The sequence below is a fragment of the Paraphaeosphaeria sporulosa genome (assembly GCF_001642045.1).
Source record: "Paraphaeosphaeria sporulosa strain AP3s5-JAC2a unplaced genomic scaffold CC84scaffold_13, whole genome shotgun sequence".
NCBI lineage: Eukaryota > Fungi > Ascomycota > Dothideomycetes > Pleosporales > Didymosphaeriaceae > Paraphaeosphaeria > Paraphaeosphaeria sporulosa.
Window position 1 is genome coordinate 504,445 of NW_017253372.1, and position 18,387 is coordinate 522,831.

The window sequence follows — 18,387 nt, forward strand, 5'->3', positions numbered from 1 at the left end:
CTCTCGCCAACTACCCTGTCTCAATCCCTCCAGGCAGCAATCTTGACAACTACACCACCAAAGCCCCAATTCCAGCAGTGTTCGAGATCTCCACACTACGTTACAAGTCTTGCCTATTCACTAACAATGTCGCAACCCGACCGCCTCCCACTAGACCAACAGATGCTCCGCGGCGCAGGGATCTGGCAAGCCATCATCGCGCTCCCAATATGCCTGTGGCTCGGCTTCGAAGCCTTTGACACCTTCTTGGAACCGTGGCACAATGCTGGAATCTACTATTTCCTGTACCTCGCCTATTCATCTCCCAACCTCTTCCTGCTGACAATCACAGCCGCAACAGCACCACTGCTGTGCTGGCAGCGGGGATCATTTTCTGCGTCTACGTGCAGCGCAAAGCCGCAATCTCGCCGTACCAGTACGTGCTTTTCGAGACGGCAAAATCGGTCTTGGCGACTGCGTTGTGGCTCTGGTTCATTCTCGATGCGGCGTTTGGGCCGTGGGTAGCGCACTGCAGGGAGTATGAGTGGAGGGGGCCGTGTCATGTGGGGGCGAGGGTGAGCCGCGCGGCGCTGGCGAGTATCGTGCTTTTGTGAGTAGATTGAGTTCTCCCGGGGATGCGTGCTAAATTTGGACAGTGTGGTTTACTACCCGACGCTTGGGTATTCGTACTGGGCGTGGAACAGGGTGTCAGAGAAGGATGAGGAAGACGACGAGGAGCGTGTTGAGCGAAGTGAAGTGACTGACAGATCGCCTTTGCTGGGTTGAGGAACTGGCTCCGATAAGCATCTATGGTCCAGCTGAGATGGAATGCGGATGTAGTGCGAGTTTCGAGGTCCAGTTTCCGTCAAAGTCTGGCTTAGCAACTAGTATTGCGGCAAGAATCCTCCAGTCGCGTACAGCGGCATCTCTCACCCCTCTCTCACCCAATGCATCCGAGAAGAATGTCATGTTACAATAGTGCATTGACATTTAGTTTAGCAGTACCTCTCCGTCTCGCGACGCCATCACATCGTCGCCGCTCGTCCCGCCGAAAACACAGACCGATTGCAAAGCGGACAAAACCCCCTCGAGCTAAGATACCACCGATCAAAGCACTCCCCATGGTAGCAGTGCCCGCAATGCAAAGCCCTCACATCGTCCTCCGGCCGAATCCCCTCTAGGCATATAACACTGCACAAACATCAGCACTCATATTTCAATACACCTGTTCATTGCGATTTGACACACCAGACCTGCTCCTTCACCGCTGCTTCCCCTCCGTCGTTCCGATGCGCCACATCCTGCTTATACCACGTTTTGAACGTCATGCGCGGGACTGCTGCATTAAGATTTGACAGGCGTGACTGCGGCTTGCCGTCTTGCTGTCGGAAGCGACCGAGCCACCAGCCGAGCGTGCTGGGCCGTTGTTAACGCTCTCAGAAGGAATGTGTGCAGGACAAGGCTTACAAGAGGAAAACGATGAAGCCGAGCGAGATGGCCATGGATATGACGAGGCCGGTGGTATTGACGGTTTTGCGCCCTTGTGATTGGTCGGGGGTGGAGAAGGATGCATCACGGTGGCGGATGGAGGGGAAAGCCGCGATCATTCTGGTGAGTCGTTGGTCGACAGGATAGGAGTGGTCTGGGGATTTGGCGAAGTGATTTGCTTGTTCGTCTGCAACGATGTCCCGGTGCGCTTTTCAAAGGGTGTTGTAGTTGGCTTTCACGATCATACGACCATGTGCGTAGCCAATCACATGTTCCGCACTAGTTTGACCTGGGCTTTCCGGGAAGAGACGGCGCTGTTGTAATAACGTAGTCTTTGTAGCGTTCTCGATCACCTCAGCGTGATGCATGGCGTGACTTGAAACGAACGGGCGATGCCCTCAACGCGGGCAACGTGACCCTACGCCACCTATCTGTCCTCTCGTACATCGAATGTCCTTTTCCATGTAACACTCTCGACAGCCTCCGCGATGTTCCGCACGGCACTCTACCGCTTGAAAGGCAAGATCCTCCTGAATCCCCTCTGCTGTATCTCCCTGCGCGCCGCCCCGTCCACAAATTCACCACCGTTGCCGTCTCTGGACATACCGTCCCCAAACACTCTCAGCAACACCACCATCGTCCCAGCAGCGAGGATACTACCGCAAAGTATTCCAATCATGACAAGGTTACTTTTGCGGTACTTGTGCGGGCCAACTGCATCTTCGGGCCATCCAGTGTATAGCGCATAGGTAGTGAGGATGGAGCCGAGGTTGCCCAGTCCGGAGACGAGTGCGGACGCTGCGGCGACACCGACTTCGCCGTGGCGGGGCTGGAAGATTTCGTTCGTCCATGTCATGCAAATAGGCACTGTGGGGCCCAACCCGAAGCCGACCTGATCGTGGTGGTTAACGGATTGCTGTAAGAAAGTACTGGGTGAGATACATACGAGAAGGAGACCGCCGTAGCGAGTCCAAGATTTCGCGCCACCTCCGAAGGTAGTCATGAGAAGACCACCAATCTGGATAAGGACTGCGAAGGAGAAGAAAGCGGCGCGGTGGTGGTGGAATCGGTCGGATAGTGGGGTGAAGATGAGAATAGCGATAAGATCCATCTGGGCGGTGTCAGTCGTCGTACGCATGTAGTTCATATGTGAAAGCAACTTACGATCCAGATAGGAGCGGTCAACAACGAGAGGTTAATGCCTGAGAGATCAGGATTGATGCCGCGGATGATGACTGAAGCATAGGCCTGAGTGCCGATACCGACACCAACGACACCGAAGTACATAACAACCAACGGCCACAAACGCCAGTCGATGACAACGTGCCAGAGGTCCTTCATCGTCCACACCTTGCGACGGTACACACGAGTTAGATCTTCGTAGTGAATCCGGGCATCCTCGCCAGTCAGTGCGGGTGCACTGTCAGGGATGAATCTGCGCCAGGATGATTTCTCGCGAACTTCGCCAGGAGCCAGAGGCCGATCCGGAAGCCACCATAGGAGAGAGATGCCTACGAGAGTCCCCACGATGCCATAGAGAAGGAACATCCATTGGAACCCTACGAGGCCGCCCAAGCCGTCCATCTTCTGGAAACCAGCTGAAACAAGACCGACAACGGCAGCAGAAACTTGAGATGCAGTGAAGTAGCGGCCAATTCGCTTACCAGTCCTTGAAGGCGGGTAGAAGAGGGTGAGGTAGTACGACATGCCAGGCCACATGCCTGCGATAACTATACCAAGCAAGAGTCGGAGGAGGCTAGATTGGCGTCAGCGGCGGTCTATGCTACAGAGAGGAGGGGAAAGCGCACTAGAAGCTCCACGCAGCTTTCATGCCCGTCAGACCAATGCCAATGATGCCCACTCCTGTGACAATCCTACTCATCCATACATGCGGACTCAGTTTGGACATGAGCAAGTTGCTGGGCATATCGAAAATTACGTAGCAGACATAGAACAAGGCCAGACCAGTCGACACTTGCTTTGGGGTTAGATTGAGCTCTGAGGCAAGATCATGGCCTTGGGCTATGTTCATAGTCTGCGCCAGACCGATGTTGGAGCGGATGGCAGAGCACATGAAGTAGAGGATCCAGAAGGCTGAGCGACGTTAGGAATCGGATGGTAATGCTGGGGCGAAGACGGGCACCTGGCAAGATCCTTCGATCGAGCTTACTGCTGCTTGTTAGATATCACATGATCAAAAGCAGCGTTCCACACACCTGTACACCTTTTCGATGCGATCAATGTCTGCCTCCGATTCTCGGTCAACATTTTGCTCCTCGACATCATCTGCCTTGCGTCTACTTCGTGACAATTCGGCTGTGTTTTTCTCCACGGGACCGCGCCTAGTCGCATCCGCAGACATTTTTCACGGATCCTGCAGTACCAGATGCAAGCTGACAAAATGTGGTAGTATGAGATGCAAGGGTTCTCAGTGTACAGACTTCTTTGGTGGGGTTACGCTAGTGGTGATTTGGGCAAGCGTTGTCGGCGTCTCAAGCGTCATTGACGAATGGCGGGAAGCTCCAAAAGATGGCCGCGATGCCATCATTGCTTCCCCAACAGACACCCCATCCGAACAATGCTTTGCCGCGCTACGCTCCGAGCGGTGCGCCTCCCGGTTGTCTCCAAGCCCTTTCTCGGTGTGCGAGCCGTCTCGACGCTCCCATCGAATCCGCACATCTACGTCTTCGAACACCCGCTCGACGCGACGCGCTCCCTCCTCACGCTGCTTCCCACTGAGCCTCCGAACGTCCAACTCGCACTGGGAGCGACCACCTCCGTACCGCCAACCCCAGACTCGTTTACGGAAAACCGCCAATTCCATCCAATCCTGCAGTCAGTCCTAGCTACGCATGCGATCAACGACCCTTCGGTCAAGCAACAGGCGGCTGCCTTTGCTTCACCCGGTGGGTTCAACCTTGGCCAACCCAACAAGCGCGGCGGCGATGGGGCCGGCGCCGCCAACCAGCAAGCAGGCATGGGCGGTGCGAATAAAGGTGGCTGGATTCACGTCAGTGACCAGCGAAATCCTCCCGACTGGGGCAGGATCGCGTGGCCCGAAGATATCTTCGGAAGCGTCGAGGTTGACGGGGACGGATCATTGATCGGGAATTGGCAGGATAGTGGAACATACAGGATTCTCACCCGCGAGGGCATGTGAGTACCATATCATGAAGCGTGGCGCAACCAACGGCACAGCTACCTGTTGAGACACTACTGACATGAGCAGCCTCGGCCTTACGCCTTATCTGAGGGAGAAGCTCGTCCGGCGATTGAAGGAGCTCGAAAGCGGCAACAATTAGTGCGCTTGCTCTACTGCCCAACGCACTGTATACATCTCTGTACCAACAGCTCCACGAATAATACCCAGCCCATCAATCTACAGCAAGATTTTCTACATTCCATTGCCGAATCTTATCAAAGTTACGACACTTCTGCTGCGGTGAAAAGTCGAATGTCTCGCCAACCGGAGCCGTCTCATCGCATCTATACCACATCTGTATCAGCAATAGATATCTCGTCCAGAGGAACGCACCTACACGATGAAATAAGGCGTCATATCCACATGGCACATCATATCCTGCCTGAGCACATCAATGCGGTGATCCAAATGCGTGCGGATCAGGTTGTTAGAGAGGCCCTGGAAGTGTTCGGGCATTTGGCCGTCGCATGCCATGTAGTGTTCTTTATACGACCACATCCGCAGCCAGTCCTGGTGTATTCCCTCAGCATAATTTCGAGACCCAGTGAGAGGAGGGAGCTACCAGGCAGTGCAGTTGATGCATCCCCCACAGCAGAGCTGCACTACCGCCCTTCGGTGTCCGCACAATGCTGGGGTCTGCCGTGCGGTTCATAAGCGGTCATGCCGATTCGGTCACGTCAAACTCACGGTCTTGATCGACTTTAGCTCCAGATGTTTCGAGACGGGGACACATCGACGAACTTACAGTCCCAGAGCCTCAGCCATCGCTCGTCGAGCTCTGGCGTCGGTTTTCCGCGAATCTTGGATGATTGCCGAAAGGCGTCGGTGTAGTCCTCCTCGTGGTACTCGACGGCTTCGAATGCGGGTGCTTGACCTTTGTTCTAGGAGCAATGTCGGGATACGTGTTGAACCTGAGACTTACACCATGTGTAGAGCCTGACGCATTGCGAATCCGTCACTGGACGCGTGTATGCCACCACGACCAGGATCATAGAGAACAAGAACACCAATGCATTTGCAATGCAGAAGCCATGACTGAAATGATTCGCCGGCCATCGAGCGAGCAATATGATTGGCGGTCTCAGCATAGCTGAAAGGATTTGGGGTGGATACTGTGTATGCGATGACGAAGTACGTTGCGAGTAGGATGGGTTGTGGCCCTGATGAGGCAGTTGGAGGATACAAGCAATGGGTGCGGCTGGAGACAAAGTATGCTAATCGTCTAGCATGCATACTCAGAGTATAATGGTATCTCGTATCTGCACGGTCAATGCCTACTCCTGCGCAGACAGTCGTTCACAATTCTATCCCCCTACTCCATGACTACCTTGTGATCCAAAATGCAGGTTTTCAAGACAATATTGGTTGCGGTCGCGGCTGCGAGCACTGCATTTGCTGCCCCGATAGGAGGTGCGTTGCTTACGCACCAAATTCATGTGCCGCTATATGACTGACGATGTCCAGCCGCGGACGAGAAACGCGATATCCCAATTAAGATCAGGTCCAACATCAAATCCATTGGGGTCTACGCAGCGGACCAGCCCCCCGCCTCAGACTAGATAGCCCATCTGCACTATACCAAGCTCAAGCCAATTCAAATGCCAGGTTATTTGAACTATCCATCCTACTCAACCACCCTCCCAAAAGCAAATCCCCTCACCCCACTACTAATCCACACGCCCTCTCCCACCTCAACCGTGCCCACACTAATCGGCTCCTCCATACAAAACCCCTTCTTCAGCGCCCACCGCCTGCTCGTGCCCCTCTGCCCGCCCGCCCCCACCTTCGCACTCCTCACGCTGTGCCCCCACCTCCCCGCAAACGGTCTTCTCAGCTCGCCCTCGTCCAGATCCACGCTCTCGCCCACGGCATCTTTCAGCGTCTGTGCGGTAAACTCGCCCGCAGGCACGCCGACAGGCGGCGTCACCCAGCGGCCGCCGCGGAACAAGTAGATGGTGGTCAGTGTACCCTCGGTAAGCTCGTGCGTGGAGTTGTACAGGATGACTTCGGCGTAGGGGGCGCCGGAGGGGTTTGCAGGGAGCGCGCGGGCGCGGGCAGCGTCGTATTGTTCCCGCACAGTGGTTTTGAGCAGGGTGAAGGCGGAGGTGGGCGTGGGCTGGGTGTCGAGGCGTAGGTGGTATTCTGGTGGTGGGGGAGGGTCTGATGATGGGGTGGGGGGGAGGGTGTCGGTGGAGCCGAGGGTGAGGGCGCCGCCTGTCAGGGGGGAGGGCTGGAAGGGCAGGGCTTGCGGGTTTGCGGGATGGGGGATGGGTTTTGGGCGTGGTGGGTCGAAGGAGGCGGGGTAGAGGGTTGAGAGGGGGACTGCGGGTGTGGGAGCAAAGTCGATGGTCATGTTTGCGGCCTTGTCGAAGAGGATGCGCATCTGTGGGTGGTCTCGGCTTGTGCGATTCACTGGGGCGTGGTTGGCGACGTACCTTGAGTGGCCCATCGTGTCCTCCTCGGTGCAGATATGCCGCTACTTCTTGTAACAACTCTTGATGTAGTGATTCGCCATGTTCGAGCCTTTGGGCTACAGCGTGGAAGTCGAAATGCTGTGCGGCCTCGAGCATGCGGTCGCGGTGGTAGATGAGCATGTAGAATGGGGAAGGGGCCACATAGTTTAATATGGGCAGGGAGTTTTCGGCCGATTCCAAAAGTAAAGGATCATACCGGATGGAAGTGAAAAGGTGGAAGGATTGTTCAGACTCCATGATATTCAAGACGTGGCGACAACGCAAAAGATGTGTCTTGACTCTGGTGATGAGTGTTTAAGACGAAGCAGAACATGATTCGCGGAGGAGCTGACGTAGCGCCCGCAGCTCAACATGGGGCGAAACTGCGATACCATGCAGAACCGCGTGCATTGATATGAATATAAACGGGAAACTTGAGAAATCGCCCGTGGGCAAGCCGCAGCTAAGCATCGCCAGCGGGGAGACCACCCTACGGAGAGTCATGTCACGTGATCGAACTTGTTCAAGGTTGAATGGTCTCAGGTCGCAGAAGCCAGTGCACACTCGAAGACGAGTGGTTCTGTGCACTGTGCGTACCAAGGTCCAATGGAATACCAGATTATGTCATAGGCCGCAAAACAAACAGAGCGCGGAGGATTGACAACATCAAAGCATTGCCATCGCGTGTATAGACATAGAGGCGATGCGCCGCAGAGTGCCTCTGTGCCTCCTTGAGTAGACACTGGCGGTACTGCTTGGATTATGAACAGGACAACGACACATCCACCAGCCTTGTCAAGCAGAATATGCTTCCGCAAGTGATGATGTTGGCGAGTCTGCGAACTGTGAAGCTGCTGGCGCGTGGATTGGATGACGTGTGATGGTCTGAGCACCAAAACTTCTCTGACCCTGAGCTTCAACCTCGAGGCCAACACCTACCATCGCCACCAACTTCCACCATTGGCTGCGTCCGGTCTTTCCTAGCTTCATCTCTTCCCATTACTTCCTTTCGGACCCAACCTTTATAATTGTAATCCTTCCCACCAGTCGACTTGCGCGAGCTTTCGAGCCCTCTTCTGCGACCCAACATGTCGGCCAACCCAGCAGCTCCGGTCGGGCCGGGTCCCTTTCCCGTCACACTTCCGCCAGCAGGCTCCAGCTCCCTGTGGGACCGCATATCATCATGGGCATCCGAGCACAAGGGCGTTGTTTACACAGTCGCGGGTCTCACGCTCGTGGTCAGCGCTGGAGGTGTGATCTACTATCTATCAGAAGACAGGAAGGATGCAGGCGCACAGTCGCCGTCATCAAACAAGAAGAAGACCAAGCGCGAGAAGAGACGGGCCAAGGAACGCGCCGAGAAGGAGGCTGCAAAGGAGCAGGAAACCGCACCTGAACCGAAGAAGGCGACCGTCGCGCCTGCCGTTGAAGACGAGCTGCCGCATGTGGACGAGAGCACCGTTGGGTCGCTTTCGGACGAGGTATGTGTGCGAATGGAGAGTCAGCGCATGGTCTTTTGCGGCATTCTTTGGAGACCGATGTTGCTGGGTTAACTTGGTGATTGAGACTTTACTGACGATATGCAGGAGCGGAAAGATTACGCGGCCAAGCTCAAGGCCGCCGGAAACAAGGCGTACGGCTCCAAGGACTACAACCGGGCCATAGACCTGTACGGACAAGCGCTTCTGTGCAAGCAGGATCCCGTCTTCTACTCGAACCGTGCCGCGTGCTGGAATGCCATGAGCAACTGGGACAAGGTCATCGAGGACACCACCGCAGCCATCAACCTTGACAACGAATACGTCAAGGCGCTCAACCGCCGTGCAAACGCATACGAGCAGGTGGATCGCAACAGTGAGGCGCTTTTGGATTTCACTGCTAGCTGTATCATCGATGGCTTCAGGAACGAGAGCAGTGCCCAGAGCGTCGAGCGTCTGCTCAAGAAGGTTGCTGAGGTATGACTGACCGTCCCATCCCAAAATGCCCGACGCAAATGCTGACACCCGCACAGGCGAAGGGCAAGGCCATCCTTGCGCAAAAGGAGAAGAAGCTGCCGAGCCCGACATTCGTCACAAACTATCTCCAAAGCTTCCGACCTAAGCCCCCGCCGTCCGGCCTCGACGACGACGCAGAGCTCGACGAAGAGAGCGGCAAGGGCCAGCTCAGGAAAGGCCTTCGCGCCATGAGCACCAAGACTGCTGAAGGGTACGCCGAAGCTGCCGAGTCATTCGAGAAGGCGCTTGAGCTTGGAGATCTCGGCGAGCACGAATCTTTCGCGTATAACATGCGCGGCACTTTTAGATACCTCCAGGGCGACAACGAGGATGCGCTCCACGACATGGACAAGAGTGTCGAGCTCCAGCAGTCGCTTACCCAGAGCTTCATCAAGCGCGCCAGCATGCACCTGGAACTCGCAAACCCAGCCGCTGCCGAAGCCGACTTCGAAGCTGCTCTTGCTCAGAACAAAGACGACCCCGACATCTACTACCACCGCGCACAACTGCACTTCATCAAGGCCGAGTTCGGTGAGGCTGCTAAGGACTACCAAAAGTCTATCGACCTGGACAAGGATTTCATCTTCTCGCACATCCAGTTGGGTGTCACGCAATACAAAATGGGCAGCATCGCATCCTCTATGGCAACATTCCGTCGCTGCATGAAGAACTTCCCGCAGGTGCCGGACGTGTACAACTACTACGGCGAGCTTCTTCTCGACCAGCAAAAGTACCAGGAAGCTATTGAGAAGTTCGACACGGCCGTGGAAATGGAGCAGCAGAATAAGCCCTTGTTCATCAACGTCCTCCCGCTCATCAACAAGGCGCTCGCGCTGTTCCAATGGAAGAACGACTTTGGCGAGGCGGAGCAGCTCTGCCAGAAGGCACTTATCATCGACCCTGAGTGCGACATTGCGGTCGCAACCATGGCACAACTGCTTCTGCAGCAAGGAAAGGTCACAGAGGCGCTCAAGTATTTCGAGCGGGCGGCGGAGCTGTCTCGGACAGAAGGCGAGATAGTAAACGCCCTCAGCTATGCGGAGGCCACACGAACACAGTTGGAGGCAAGTTTCCCATCCATCTCTCTGCATCGGAATAAACTAACGATCAACAGGTGCAAGAGAAGTACCCTAGACTTGCCTCGCGGCTAGGTCAGATGGGCGCTGGACTGGGAGCTGGCATGCGGTAAACCTGCTGACTATTCATCATCATGTAATCCATTTGCATCTCGCTCATGCGCTTTTAGCTGAGGGAGAGAGTTGGTCGAGAGTACCATTGTGGTTCTTTGTACAAAACTTTGTCACGTTCTCCTGATCCTGTCTACCAAATGGCTGCATTTAGACTGGGGGATATGACTTGATCGCGTTGCGCTTGTCGAGATTATCTTGTCATGTATGATTACGGTTTGGCTTTCGCGGGGTATGTGTACAAAACGAAGGTGGCGGGATGTAGAAGTCTTTAATACGTGAATGAAAAGACATCTCAGCTTTTGCAGCATCAAAGTGTCACTTTTCCGCCCACGCAGTGCGATCGATTTATCAAATTGTTCAAGATTGTCATTCCGTTATCTCACATTTTTGCATCCTACAAAGTTGCGACCGTCGCGTGCCGCCCTCGTAACGCATGCGCTATGATACAAAAGCAGCCGACCTCATATACAGAACAGTCGTGGCTGAGGGAGCGAGATGATAGTAAAACAAAACCCCAAGCATTCAACATGAAGAGCGAAGGGCAAGAAAGGGAAAAGTCGGACGCACGGATGATATGTTACGGGATAGTAGGAGAGGGAGAAATCCAAACGCCATCGCTAATGAAAAACCCAAAAAGTTCGCTGTTGTGTGCTTTCGTGCCGTGGAAGCCTTGTGATGTCTTTGACGGCCTGTGAAGAGGCGAGGGAGAGAGGTGCAGGAGGCATGACTACTCCTCGCCTGCACGCGGCGGGCCATCCTTCTTGATGTGATCCCGACCTTGAAGGATGGCCTCGCGGTCCTTCCGCATGCCCTCCAGCACGCCGACGAGCCCGCCCTCACGCATGCGCTCTAGCACGACCTTCATGCCCTCCCGCGCGTTCGGCTGGCTCCTCAGTGTCCTCGTTAGTCCGATCTTTTCAATGTTTCGCTGCAGCGTCGCGGTGCCCCAACTCCTCAGAAAGCCAACTTTCTGGGTCTGTTCATCCTCGGAGGAAGACGAGGAGCCCTCGGAGGCAGCTGCCCGCTTCTTCCTCCACGTTTCGCCGACGTGCGAGTGCAGCGTCACAGAGCTCTCGACGTCCGTCGTCTCGCCGTTAAGATCGACACCAACCTTCGCACCGGCACCGGCACCACCGAAGTTGAGGAAGCCGTGTCGTCGCGCGGCGCCCTCCATGCCTTGGAACGCTTTGATGTCGTCCGGTACGTCGGGCACAGGGCGCCGGAAAATTTGCCGCTCGATGACGGAGAGCACGCCGGTCCACTCCAGATTTCGCGACTCGGTATCCATCCATCCTTCCTTGACGTCGACGACCGACTTCTCGAGGATGTACGACTGCGTGTCGCCGGTGGCCGAGGCGCCGAGCAGCGAGCGCGGGAGCAGCTTTGTGACGGCGGAGGGCAGCTTGGAGCGCTTGAGATGCAGGCGGATGGTGGTGAGGCGCTGGGTGTCGGGGTCGAAGTCGCGGGCGATGGTGTCGGTGGAGATGACGTGCGTGGAGTAGGGATTCGGGTAGCGGAGGAAGTAGGCGAGGGTGACGGCGGGGAAGGGGTACGGGTAGGTGTCGGTAGAGGAGTAGAACTTGACCATGTTGGCGGTGGTCTGGTCTGGCGTCGAGGTTGTTGTGGGTGGAGAAGGGGGAGGCGGTGCGGAGCTCTGCGGCAGCGACAAGCTAGAAACGCGTTGTGTTGTTTGTGCGATGAATGCGCATGGTCGTGCGCGTCCAATTGCAGGGCGGCAGTTGGATGTCGAGCCGGGGGGATGGGGAGAGGCGGGATGGGTGCTTGGTTCGACGTCGATGAGCTCAGAGCTGTGCAGTGCTCACGAGATTTCGCCAAATGGGCTAGCCACCCAGGGCAATGTCGGCGGTTGAAATGGCCGACGCATGGCGGGGCAGGTGCGGGACACGCTCGGTCGCTCGTTCCTGCCACCGTTGGATGTTTGTGACTCAGTAGTGCTCCAAATTCTTGTTGCCCGTGGTTGACCTGGGTCTCGTGCCGCTCCTTTCATTGTCACCCTCTATACCTTCCACCAGCCATGACAGAGCCCGAGCCGCCCTCCGTCGCTGCCCTCAGCCTCGCCGAGACGGCGACTGAACCTGTGCACGGAAAGAAGAAGGAGCAAGAAATCAATCCCTGGGATGTGCAAGCCGCGACAGATGAGCAAGGCAATGTTCTCGAGTTTGATTACCCTGCAATCTCGCAGAAATGGGCCACCAAGTTGATCGACGACGAAATCCTCGCCCGCTTCGAGCGCGTAACAGGCCACAAGCCGCACCGCTGGCTGCGACGCCGCCTCTTCTTCTCACACCGCGACCTGGAGCTCATTCTGGACACGTACGAGAGGGATGGCGAGTTTCTGCTCTACACCGGACGAGGGCCCTCCAGTGACTCCATGCACATCGGTCACACTATTCCCTTTGAATTTACCAAGTGGCTACAGGATGTCTTCGATGTGCCGCTGGTCATCATGTTGACTGACGACGAGAAATTCCTTTTCAAGGAGAAGCTCACACAGCCCGAAGTGTACGAGTTTGCCCGCGGCAACGCAAAGGACATCATTTCTATTGGCTTCGACCCGAAGAAGACTTTCATATACATCGACTCTGAGTTTTTCACCAGCGGATACAATCGCCATTTCTCGCTCAACGCGACCGAGTTCGAGAAGCTCATCACCAACAACCAGGTTCGGGGTGCATTTGGTTTCCACGGCTCTACAAACATCGGCAGCAATGCTTTTGCTGCGAAACAATGCGTCGCTGCATTCGCCAGTTCGTACCCCTTTATCTGGGGCAACGATATCAAGACGTATCACCGTTCAGCCAAACTCGCCGCCATGCCCTGCCTGATCCCCTGCGCTATAGACCAAGACCCTTACTTTCGCCTTGTGCGCGACAACTGCTCCCGCATGGCACAACCTTCGCCCAAACCGGCTCTCATACATTCCAAATTCTTGACCGCGCTGCAGGGTGCTGGTGGCAAGATGAGCGCTTCGAACCCAAATTCAGCCATCTTTATGTCGGATACTGAAAATCAGGTCAAGAAGAAGATCAACAGCCATGCATTCAGCGGCGGGCAGGAGACGGAGGCTTTGCACAGGGAGAAGGGCGGAAATCCGGACATTGATGTGCCGTATCAGTATCTTGCGTACTTTGAGGACGACGACGAAAAGCTACTCAAGTTGGCTGATGGGTACCGGAAGGGCGAGATCCTGACGGGCGAGATGAAGAAGGAGTGCATCACCCTGATGCAGAAATACGTTAAGGGTTTTCAAGAAGCGAGATCAAAGGTCACAGATGAGGTGCTGGCGGAGTTTTTGCGACCACGCAAACTAGAGTGGACCGGAAACCCAAGGGTTGAGAAGAAAGAAGTAAAGGAGGAGGCAGTGGAGGGTGGTGCACAGTTGGGCGAGGACGGCAAGCCCATGACGAAGAACCAGCTTAAGAAGCTATTGAAGGCGCAGGAGACTGAGCGCAAGAAGAAGGAGAAGGAGGCGGCGAAGGCGGCAGCGCAATCTTGATAGGCTTGTGTCTTGACCTGTTTGTATTGCATACCATGACAGGCTAGGCACCAGTGTTGGCATTGTCGCTCAGCACGCAAATGATACCACCAAAACGTTTCTCCGTATAGTGTCACTATAGTCTTCCATATATTAACCATGCAAGCGTGATCTCAATGCTCTCGCAACCGAAGCTACCGTTCCGTCTTTCGTTTCTTGCACATTCGAAGTAAGTGCATCCACAGATGTCCTGAGTCCAGGAACAAGGACAGGTTAGTTCGAACAGTACACCAACAAGTTCATGTGGGCTGCGGATATCCACCTGGTCTTTTCAAGGTACATCCGTGCAATGTTTGCGTGAAAAGGATTTGCACTGCGATCTGGAGTGATTGAAGGCATGACGCACAGTGTCTACCAGTAACATGGAAATTACATAGGAAGGTAACCATCGGACGTCCACCTGATGCTGCAGTAATTCACCATACACAGGCCTATGAAACTGTTAGCTGATGATCTATCCGGAATATTCCAATGTAGGACCCCGCTAAAAGTATTGCATTCGCTATCATTGGCCATTGTATCCTTCGCTCGGCCAGGAGGGAGTTGTCGACTTGTGGCAAAAGAAAAATTAGCAATTCTAATCTTGAGAAGAGGGCAATGATCAAGTGGCAAGTACGGGAATTGCCATTGTACCCACTCCCACTCGAAAAGTAGTCACGGCGTGGCGTGCACAATGCAGGGCGGCGAAAGATGTATATTTAGAAAGCGGAGAGGTTGCGGCGGTGCATGCCGTGTGGCGCAACCTTGGAAGGAAAGCTAGCAATGGTACAGGTTTCAGCTGAGCAGCTGAGCATGCAGGTGTAGCGGCGGCTGACCGGTGCAAAGAATACAGATCAAAGAGCACTCATACCGAGCAGGCTTCTCACAAGAATCCACTTTCGAGCTTCATCTACTCCCCGTCATTGCGTTGCGCTGCGCTGTGCTCCGCCGTTGCTGGGTAACAGTCGCACTACGTCAGCAGCCCTGTCTCCACAAAACCCGCCTGAAACGAACGCGCTTAGCCGCATCGTCGAGCATCCCCCGGGTGCCAGTGGTTTTGGCAGTCGCAGGTAAACAAGCAGCCTTCCCAAGACATCGCATCACATTCTCCCGCTGCTGTCCGGGACGTTTGAAGTTCGAGGACGCAGCAGTACAGACAGGCATCCCTCCCTCGGCAATGGCTCATTACAATCGCCTTGGTACGTCTCTTTGAGCCCCAAGAAGGCTTATAGTGCTGCGGATGCCGCGTGGCCCTGTCCGCGCCTCCCTCGCTTGGTCTTATCATTCCTGCCCTATAGCTAGACAGCCACCCTGCCATTTGACGTCGTCGCCAGTGCAGCGCTGCATTCGCCTGCTCAACAACCTTAACTATCGCTATCGCGCGGAGGACGCTGTCACGGTCGCTAACTGCTCACCACCTAGACGAAAGCATGGATCCGCGACGGCCAGGTCGCACGCCCTCGCCAGGGCACCCGCTGCAGAACTACCAGCTTGACGACTATTCACATTCGCAAGCCGGCCCGCTAGAGATTCCCATGGGACCTGGGCCTGGTCCCGGCACGCCAGGCGACAGGCTCCAAATACAGCCGAGTGTATGTGTCTATGGGATGAGTTCAAGGGACCTGGAACTGACTACGCGCAGTATTCGGTGGAGAACATACCGTACGGAGCGACCGACTACCACGACGATTACACATCGCATCCGCAGCCGCATCGTCAGGACAGCAATTACTCGCTTGATCCCCAGGCGCATCACGATGCGTACTACAACCCGCCGTACGATCCCTCACCACACGACGAGAGCCCGCATCCATATGGCTCACAGCCCGACCACTACTGGCAAGACGATGACAGGCGGCCTATGATAGGCGGTGCGAACTCGTACGGGCCAGATCCGCATGACCCACTTGACCACGATGAATACCACCCGGGCGACGACAGCCACCTGCAAGCCGAGAACCCGTTCCACGACGAGCCGCAGCCCACTCCGAGCCCTGCGCCTATAAAGCGATGGAAGACGGTGAAGGAGGTCCAGCTGTTCAAAGGAAACCTGGTGCTTGACTGCCCAATTCCGCCACGGCTACTCAACCAGGTCCAGCATGCACAGCCTCCAGAGCGCGATGAGTTCACGCACATGCGCTACTCAGCCGCCACGTGCGACCCTTCTCATTTCGACGAGGAGCGCTTTACACTGCGGCAGAAGCTCTTCGCAAAGCCGAGGCACACTGAATTGTTCATCGTTATTACCATGTACAACGAGGAAGACGAACTGTTTGCGCGGACCATGATCGGTGTCATCAAGAATATCGAGTACATGAACTCGCGGACAAACAGTAAGACGTGGGGCAAGGACGCCTGGAAGAAGATTGTGGTGTGTGTCGTCAGCGACGGACGTGCTAAGATCAACCCAAGAACGCGGGCCGTCCTAGCAGCGCTCGGTGTCTATCAGGATGGCATTGCCAAGCAGCAAGTCAACGGCAAAGACGTGACTGCACATATCTACGAGGTAGCTATGACACTTGAGCTACCTCTACGCGGAGCTGACGTATTCATAGTATACTACCCAAATGACCCTCGACATTAAAAAGGGTGTGGTTGGTGTTAAAAAGGGAAACACACCTGTGCAGATGCTTTTTTGTCTGAAAGAGAAGAACCAGAAGAAGATCAATTCGCACAGATGGTTCTTCCAAGCATTTGGAGCGGTGCTAGATCCGAACATTTGCGTGCTTCTGGATGCTGGAACGAAACCTGGCAAAGACTCTATTTACCACCTATGGAAAGCGTTCGACCTGGAGCCCATGTGCGCCGGCGCTTGCGGTGAGATCAAAGCTATGTTGGTCCACGGAAAGAAGCTACTGAACCCGCTTGTTGCGACGCAAAATTTCGAGTACAAGATGAGCAATATCCTGGACAAACCGCTGGAATCCGCATTCGGATTCATTTCTGTGCTTCCGGGCGCTTTCTCTGCGTACCGCTACGTGGCTCTGCAGAATGACAAGACTGGCACCGGACCCTTGGAGAAATATTTCCTTGGTGAAAAAATGCACGGTACGGACGCTGGTGTGTTCACGGCCAACATGTATCTTGCTGAGGATCGAATTCTCTGCTTTGAACTCGTCTCCAAGAGGAACTGCCATTGGATTCTTCAGTACGTGAAATCTGCCAACGGCGAAACTGACGTCCCGGTTGAGATGGCCGACTTTATTCTGCAGCGAAGACGATGGCTGAACGGTTCTTTCTTCGCCGCTGTATACGCCCTGGCCCACTCTTTCGACATCTTCCGCAGCGATCACTCGTTCCTTCGAAAGATGATGTTCCTCGTGGAATTCTTGTACCAAACTATCAACATGCTCTTCGCCTGGTTCGCTCTCGGTAACTTCTTCCTGGTTTTCGCCATTCTGACCAAGTCACTTTCCTCAGAAATCGGAACAGCTGGAAAGGTCCTCTTCATCGTCTTTGAATGGTTATACATTGGTGTTCTGATTACTTGTTTCATCCTTGCCCTCGGCAACCGACCACAAGGATCAAATCGATGGTATATGAGCATGGTGTACTTCTGGGCGATCATCATGGCCTATCTCATGTTCGCCTCGATATTCATCACCGTCAAGTCGGTCCAAAAGCAAATATCCAACAACAATGGGTTCAATGTCGCCGACATCTTTGCAGACAAAATATTCTTTACCTTGGTGGTATCGCTTGCTTCGACGTACCTCATGTGGTTTATCGTCTCGATCCTCTTCCTTGACCCATGGCACATGTTTACGTGTTTCATCCAATACCTTCTCATGACGCCGACCTATATCAACATCCTCAACGTTTACGCCTTCTGCAATACGCACGACATTACCTGGGGTACCAAGGGTGACACCAAGGCCGAGAAGCTGCCCTCCGTCACAACGAAAGCAGATGGAAAAGCCGAGATTCACGCCCCTACCGATGACGCCGATCTCAATACCCAGTACGAATCGGAGATCCAGACTTTCTCCACAAAGTACAAAGAGCCGGAAAAGAGCGTGTCGGACTCGGACAAGCAGGAAGACTACTACAAAGGCTTCCGTTCAGGTGTTGTTCTGTTCTGGATGTTTTGCAATCTGGCACTTTGTGCGGCCGTGCTGCAGACGGGTGGACTGGAGGTTACGATCAGTGATGCGAATGAGGCGGCACAGAAGAAGACCCAAGCAGCAACAATCTATCTCGCGGTCGTGCTGTGGAGCGTGGCAGGTCTGTCTCTTTTTAGGTTCATCGGGGCGATGTGGTTCTTGGTTGTGAGGATGGTGAGTTTTCTCCTAGTTGTTCTGGGACATGGGCTAACGTTGAACAGTTCCGCGGTGTGTAAAATAGAGGTGTCTTACGCTGGGGCTTCACAGTCCTTCCTGGATGTCTCAGTAGCTGTTTGGATACTTTGCTGGACTGGTCTCCAGTCTGCACAGGTCTGTGTATCATGTCGTTTTCATTATGGCGTCGATTGATGTCTTGGATACGCCTGTTGGGGTATGATGACTAGCGTGCATGCTTTTGATACCAATACCAATGAAGTGCGTTC

General features: G+C 54.7%; 10 protein-coding genes across 10 annotated transcripts; 6 read left to right on the forward strand and 4 right to left on the reverse strand.

Annotated features, from left to right (window-relative positions):
- Positions 1-126: 126 nt before the first annotated feature.
- Positions 127-765, forward strand: CC84DRAFT_1222381 (uncharacterized protein; the record flags this gene model as incomplete). Its single annotated transcript, XM_018183363.1, has 3 exons — positions 127-284; positions 332-589; positions 636-765. The coding sequence occupies 3 exons, from the start codon at positions 127-129 to the stop codon at positions 763-765; spliced, it is 546 nt and encodes a 181-aa protein (XP_018030419.1).
- Positions 755-1,779, reverse strand: CC84DRAFT_358379 (uncharacterized protein). Its single transcript, XM_018185891.1, has 3 exons — positions 1,447-1,779; positions 1,228-1,395; positions 755-1,170 (listed from the first exon to the last, which is right to left on the reverse strand). The coding sequence occupies exons 1-3, from the start codon at positions 1,584-1,586 to the stop codon at positions 1,005-1,007; spliced, it is 474 nt and encodes a 157-aa protein (XP_018030420.1). The 5' UTR covers positions 1,587-1,779; the 3' UTR covers positions 755-1,004.
- A 123-nt stretch (positions 1,780-1,902) lies between these two features.
- On the reverse strand, positions 1,903-3,637 carry CC84DRAFT_1168939 (MFS general substrate transporter). Its single transcript, XM_018179530.1, has 3 exons — positions 3,276-3,637; positions 2,632-3,223; positions 1,903-2,578 (listed from the first exon to the last, which is right to left on the reverse strand). The coding sequence occupies exons 1-3, from the start codon at positions 3,392-3,394 to the stop codon at positions 1,973-1,975; spliced, it is 1,317 nt and encodes a 438-aa protein (XP_018030421.1). The 5' UTR covers positions 3,395-3,637; the 3' UTR covers positions 1,903-1,972.
- A 408-nt stretch (positions 3,638-4,045) lies between these two features.
- On the forward strand, positions 4,046-4,769 carry CC84DRAFT_1102985 (uncharacterized protein; the record flags this gene model as incomplete). Its single annotated transcript, XM_018174991.1, has 2 exons — positions 4,046-4,623; positions 4,697-4,769. The coding sequence occupies 2 exons, from the start codon at positions 4,046-4,048 to the stop codon at positions 4,767-4,769; spliced, it is 651 nt and encodes a 216-aa protein (XP_018030422.1).
- A 1,240-nt stretch (positions 4,770-6,009) lies between these two features.
- On the forward strand, positions 6,010-6,407 carry CC84DRAFT_1263782 (uncharacterized protein; the record flags this gene model as incomplete). Its single annotated transcript, XM_018185258.1, has 2 exons — positions 6,010-6,079; positions 6,134-6,407. 2 exons carry the CDS (start codon positions 6,010-6,012, stop codon positions 6,226-6,228), a joined length of 165 nt encoding a protein of 54 aa, XP_018030423.1. The 3' UTR covers positions 6,229-6,407.
- CC84DRAFT_1156064 (uncharacterized protein) lies at positions 6,155-7,524 on the reverse strand. Its single transcript, XM_018176962.1, has 2 exons — positions 7,105-7,524; positions 6,155-7,052 (listed from the first exon to the last, which is right to left on the reverse strand). The coding sequence occupies exons 1-2, from the start codon at positions 7,378-7,380 to the stop codon at positions 6,294-6,296; spliced, it is 1,035 nt and encodes a 344-aa protein (XP_018030424.1). The 5' UTR covers positions 7,381-7,524; the 3' UTR covers positions 6,155-6,293.
- Positions 7,525-8,091: 567 nt separating this feature from the next.
- Positions 8,092-10,612, forward strand: CC84DRAFT_1129947 (mitochondrial precursor proteins import receptor). The gene is made up of 4 exons (XM_018175844.1): positions 8,092-8,603; positions 8,709-9,077; positions 9,134-10,180; positions 10,231-10,612. The coding sequence occupies exons 1-4, from the start codon at positions 8,211-8,213 to the stop codon at positions 10,303-10,305; spliced, it is 1,884 nt and encodes a 627-aa protein (XP_018030425.1). The 5' UTR covers positions 8,092-8,210; the 3' UTR covers positions 10,306-10,612.
- A 49-nt stretch (positions 10,613-10,661) lies between these two features.
- On the reverse strand, positions 10,662-12,231 carry CC84DRAFT_1168944 (uncharacterized protein). Its single transcript, XM_018179531.1, has one exon. It carries the CDS (start codon positions 11,892-11,894, stop codon positions 11,034-11,036), a length of 861 nt encoding a protein of 286 aa, XP_018030426.1. The 5' UTR covers positions 11,895-12,231; the 3' UTR covers positions 10,662-11,033.
- Positions 12,222-13,971, forward strand: CC84DRAFT_1168945 (tryptophanyl-tRNA synthetase). The gene has a single exon (XM_018179532.1). The coding sequence runs from the start codon at positions 12,342-12,344 to the stop codon at positions 13,821-13,823; it is 1,482 nt and encodes a 493-aa protein (XP_018030427.1). The 5' UTR covers positions 12,222-12,341; the 3' UTR covers positions 13,824-13,971.
- A 1,141-nt stretch (positions 13,972-15,112) lies between these two features.
- On the forward strand, positions 15,113-18,386 carry CC84DRAFT_1168946 (uncharacterized protein). Its single transcript, XM_018179533.1, has 4 exons — positions 15,113-15,433; positions 15,484-16,347; positions 16,397-18,118; positions 18,166-18,386. The coding sequence occupies exons 1-4, from the start codon at positions 15,272-15,274 to the stop codon at positions 18,178-18,180; spliced, it is 2,763 nt and encodes a 920-aa protein (XP_018030428.1). The 5' UTR covers positions 15,113-15,271; the 3' UTR covers positions 18,181-18,386.
- Position 18,387: the final 1 nt, after the last annotated feature.

Excerpts from the sequence above, each read along its gene's own strand:
- CC84DRAFT_358379 (XM_018185891.1), bottom strand. The coding sequence starts at position 1,586 with ATGATCGCGGCTTTCCCCTCCATCCGCCACCGTGATGCATCCTTCTCC. Across the intron at positions 1,396-1,446 it reads GGCTTCATCGTTTTCCTCTT|CACGCTCGGCTGGTGGCTCG; the intron begins GTAAGCCTTGTC and ends ACAACGGCCCAG. Across the intron at positions 1,171-1,227 it reads GCGGTGAAGGAGCAGGTCTG|TGTTATATGCCTAGAGGGGA; the intron begins GTGTGTCAAATC and ends ATGTTTGTGCAG.
- CC84DRAFT_1168939 (XM_018179530.1), bottom strand. The coding sequence starts at position 3,394 with ATGCCCAGCAACTTGCTCATGTCCAAACTGAGTCCGCATGTATGGATG. Across the intron at positions 3,224-3,275 it reads AAAGCTGCGTGGAGCTTCTA|CCTCCTCCGACTCTTGCTTG; the intron begins GTGCGCTTTCCC and ends ACGCCAATCTAG. Across the intron at positions 2,579-2,631 it reads TGACCGCTCCTATCTGGATC|ATGGATCTTATCGCTATTCT; the intron begins GTAAGTTGCTTT and ends GACACCGCCCAG.
- CC84DRAFT_1156064 (XM_018176962.1), bottom strand. The coding sequence starts at position 7,380 with ATGGAGTCTGAACAATCCTTCCACCTTTTCACTTCCATCCGGTATGAT. Across the intron at positions 7,053-7,104 it reads GACACGATGGGCCACTCAAG|ATGCGCATCCTCTTCGACAA; the intron begins GTACGTCGCCAA and ends GACCACCCACAG.
- CC84DRAFT_1129947 (XM_018175844.1), top strand. The coding sequence starts at position 8,211 with ATGTCGGCCAACCCAGCAGCTCCGGTCGGGCCGGGTCCCTTTCCCGTC. Across the intron at positions 8,604-8,708 it reads TTGGGTCGCTTTCGGACGAG|GAGCGGAAAGATTACGCGGC; the intron begins GTATGTGTGCGA and ends GACGATATGCAG. Across the intron at positions 10,181-10,230 it reads CCACACGAACACAGTTGGAG|GTGCAAGAGAAGTACCCTAG; the intron begins GCAAGTTTCCCA and ends AACGATCAACAG.
- CC84DRAFT_1168944 (XM_018179531.1), bottom strand. The coding sequence starts at position 11,894 with ATGGTCAAGTTCTACTCCTCTACCGACACCTACCCGTACCCCTTCCCC.
- CC84DRAFT_1168945 (XM_018179532.1), top strand. The coding sequence starts at position 12,342 with ATGACAGAGCCCGAGCCGCCCTCCGTCGCTGCCCTCAGCCTCGCCGAG.
- CC84DRAFT_1168946 (XM_018179533.1), top strand. The coding sequence starts at position 15,272 with ATGGATCCGCGACGGCCAGGTCGCACGCCCTCGCCAGGGCACCCGCTG. Across the intron at positions 15,434-15,483 it reads GGCTCCAAATACAGCCGAGT|TATTCGGTGGAGAACATACC; the intron begins GTATGTGTCTAT and ends GACTACGCGCAG. Across the intron at positions 16,348-16,396 it reads TGACTGCACATATCTACGAG|TATACTACCCAAATGACCCT; the intron begins GTAGCTATGACA and ends ACGTATTCATAG.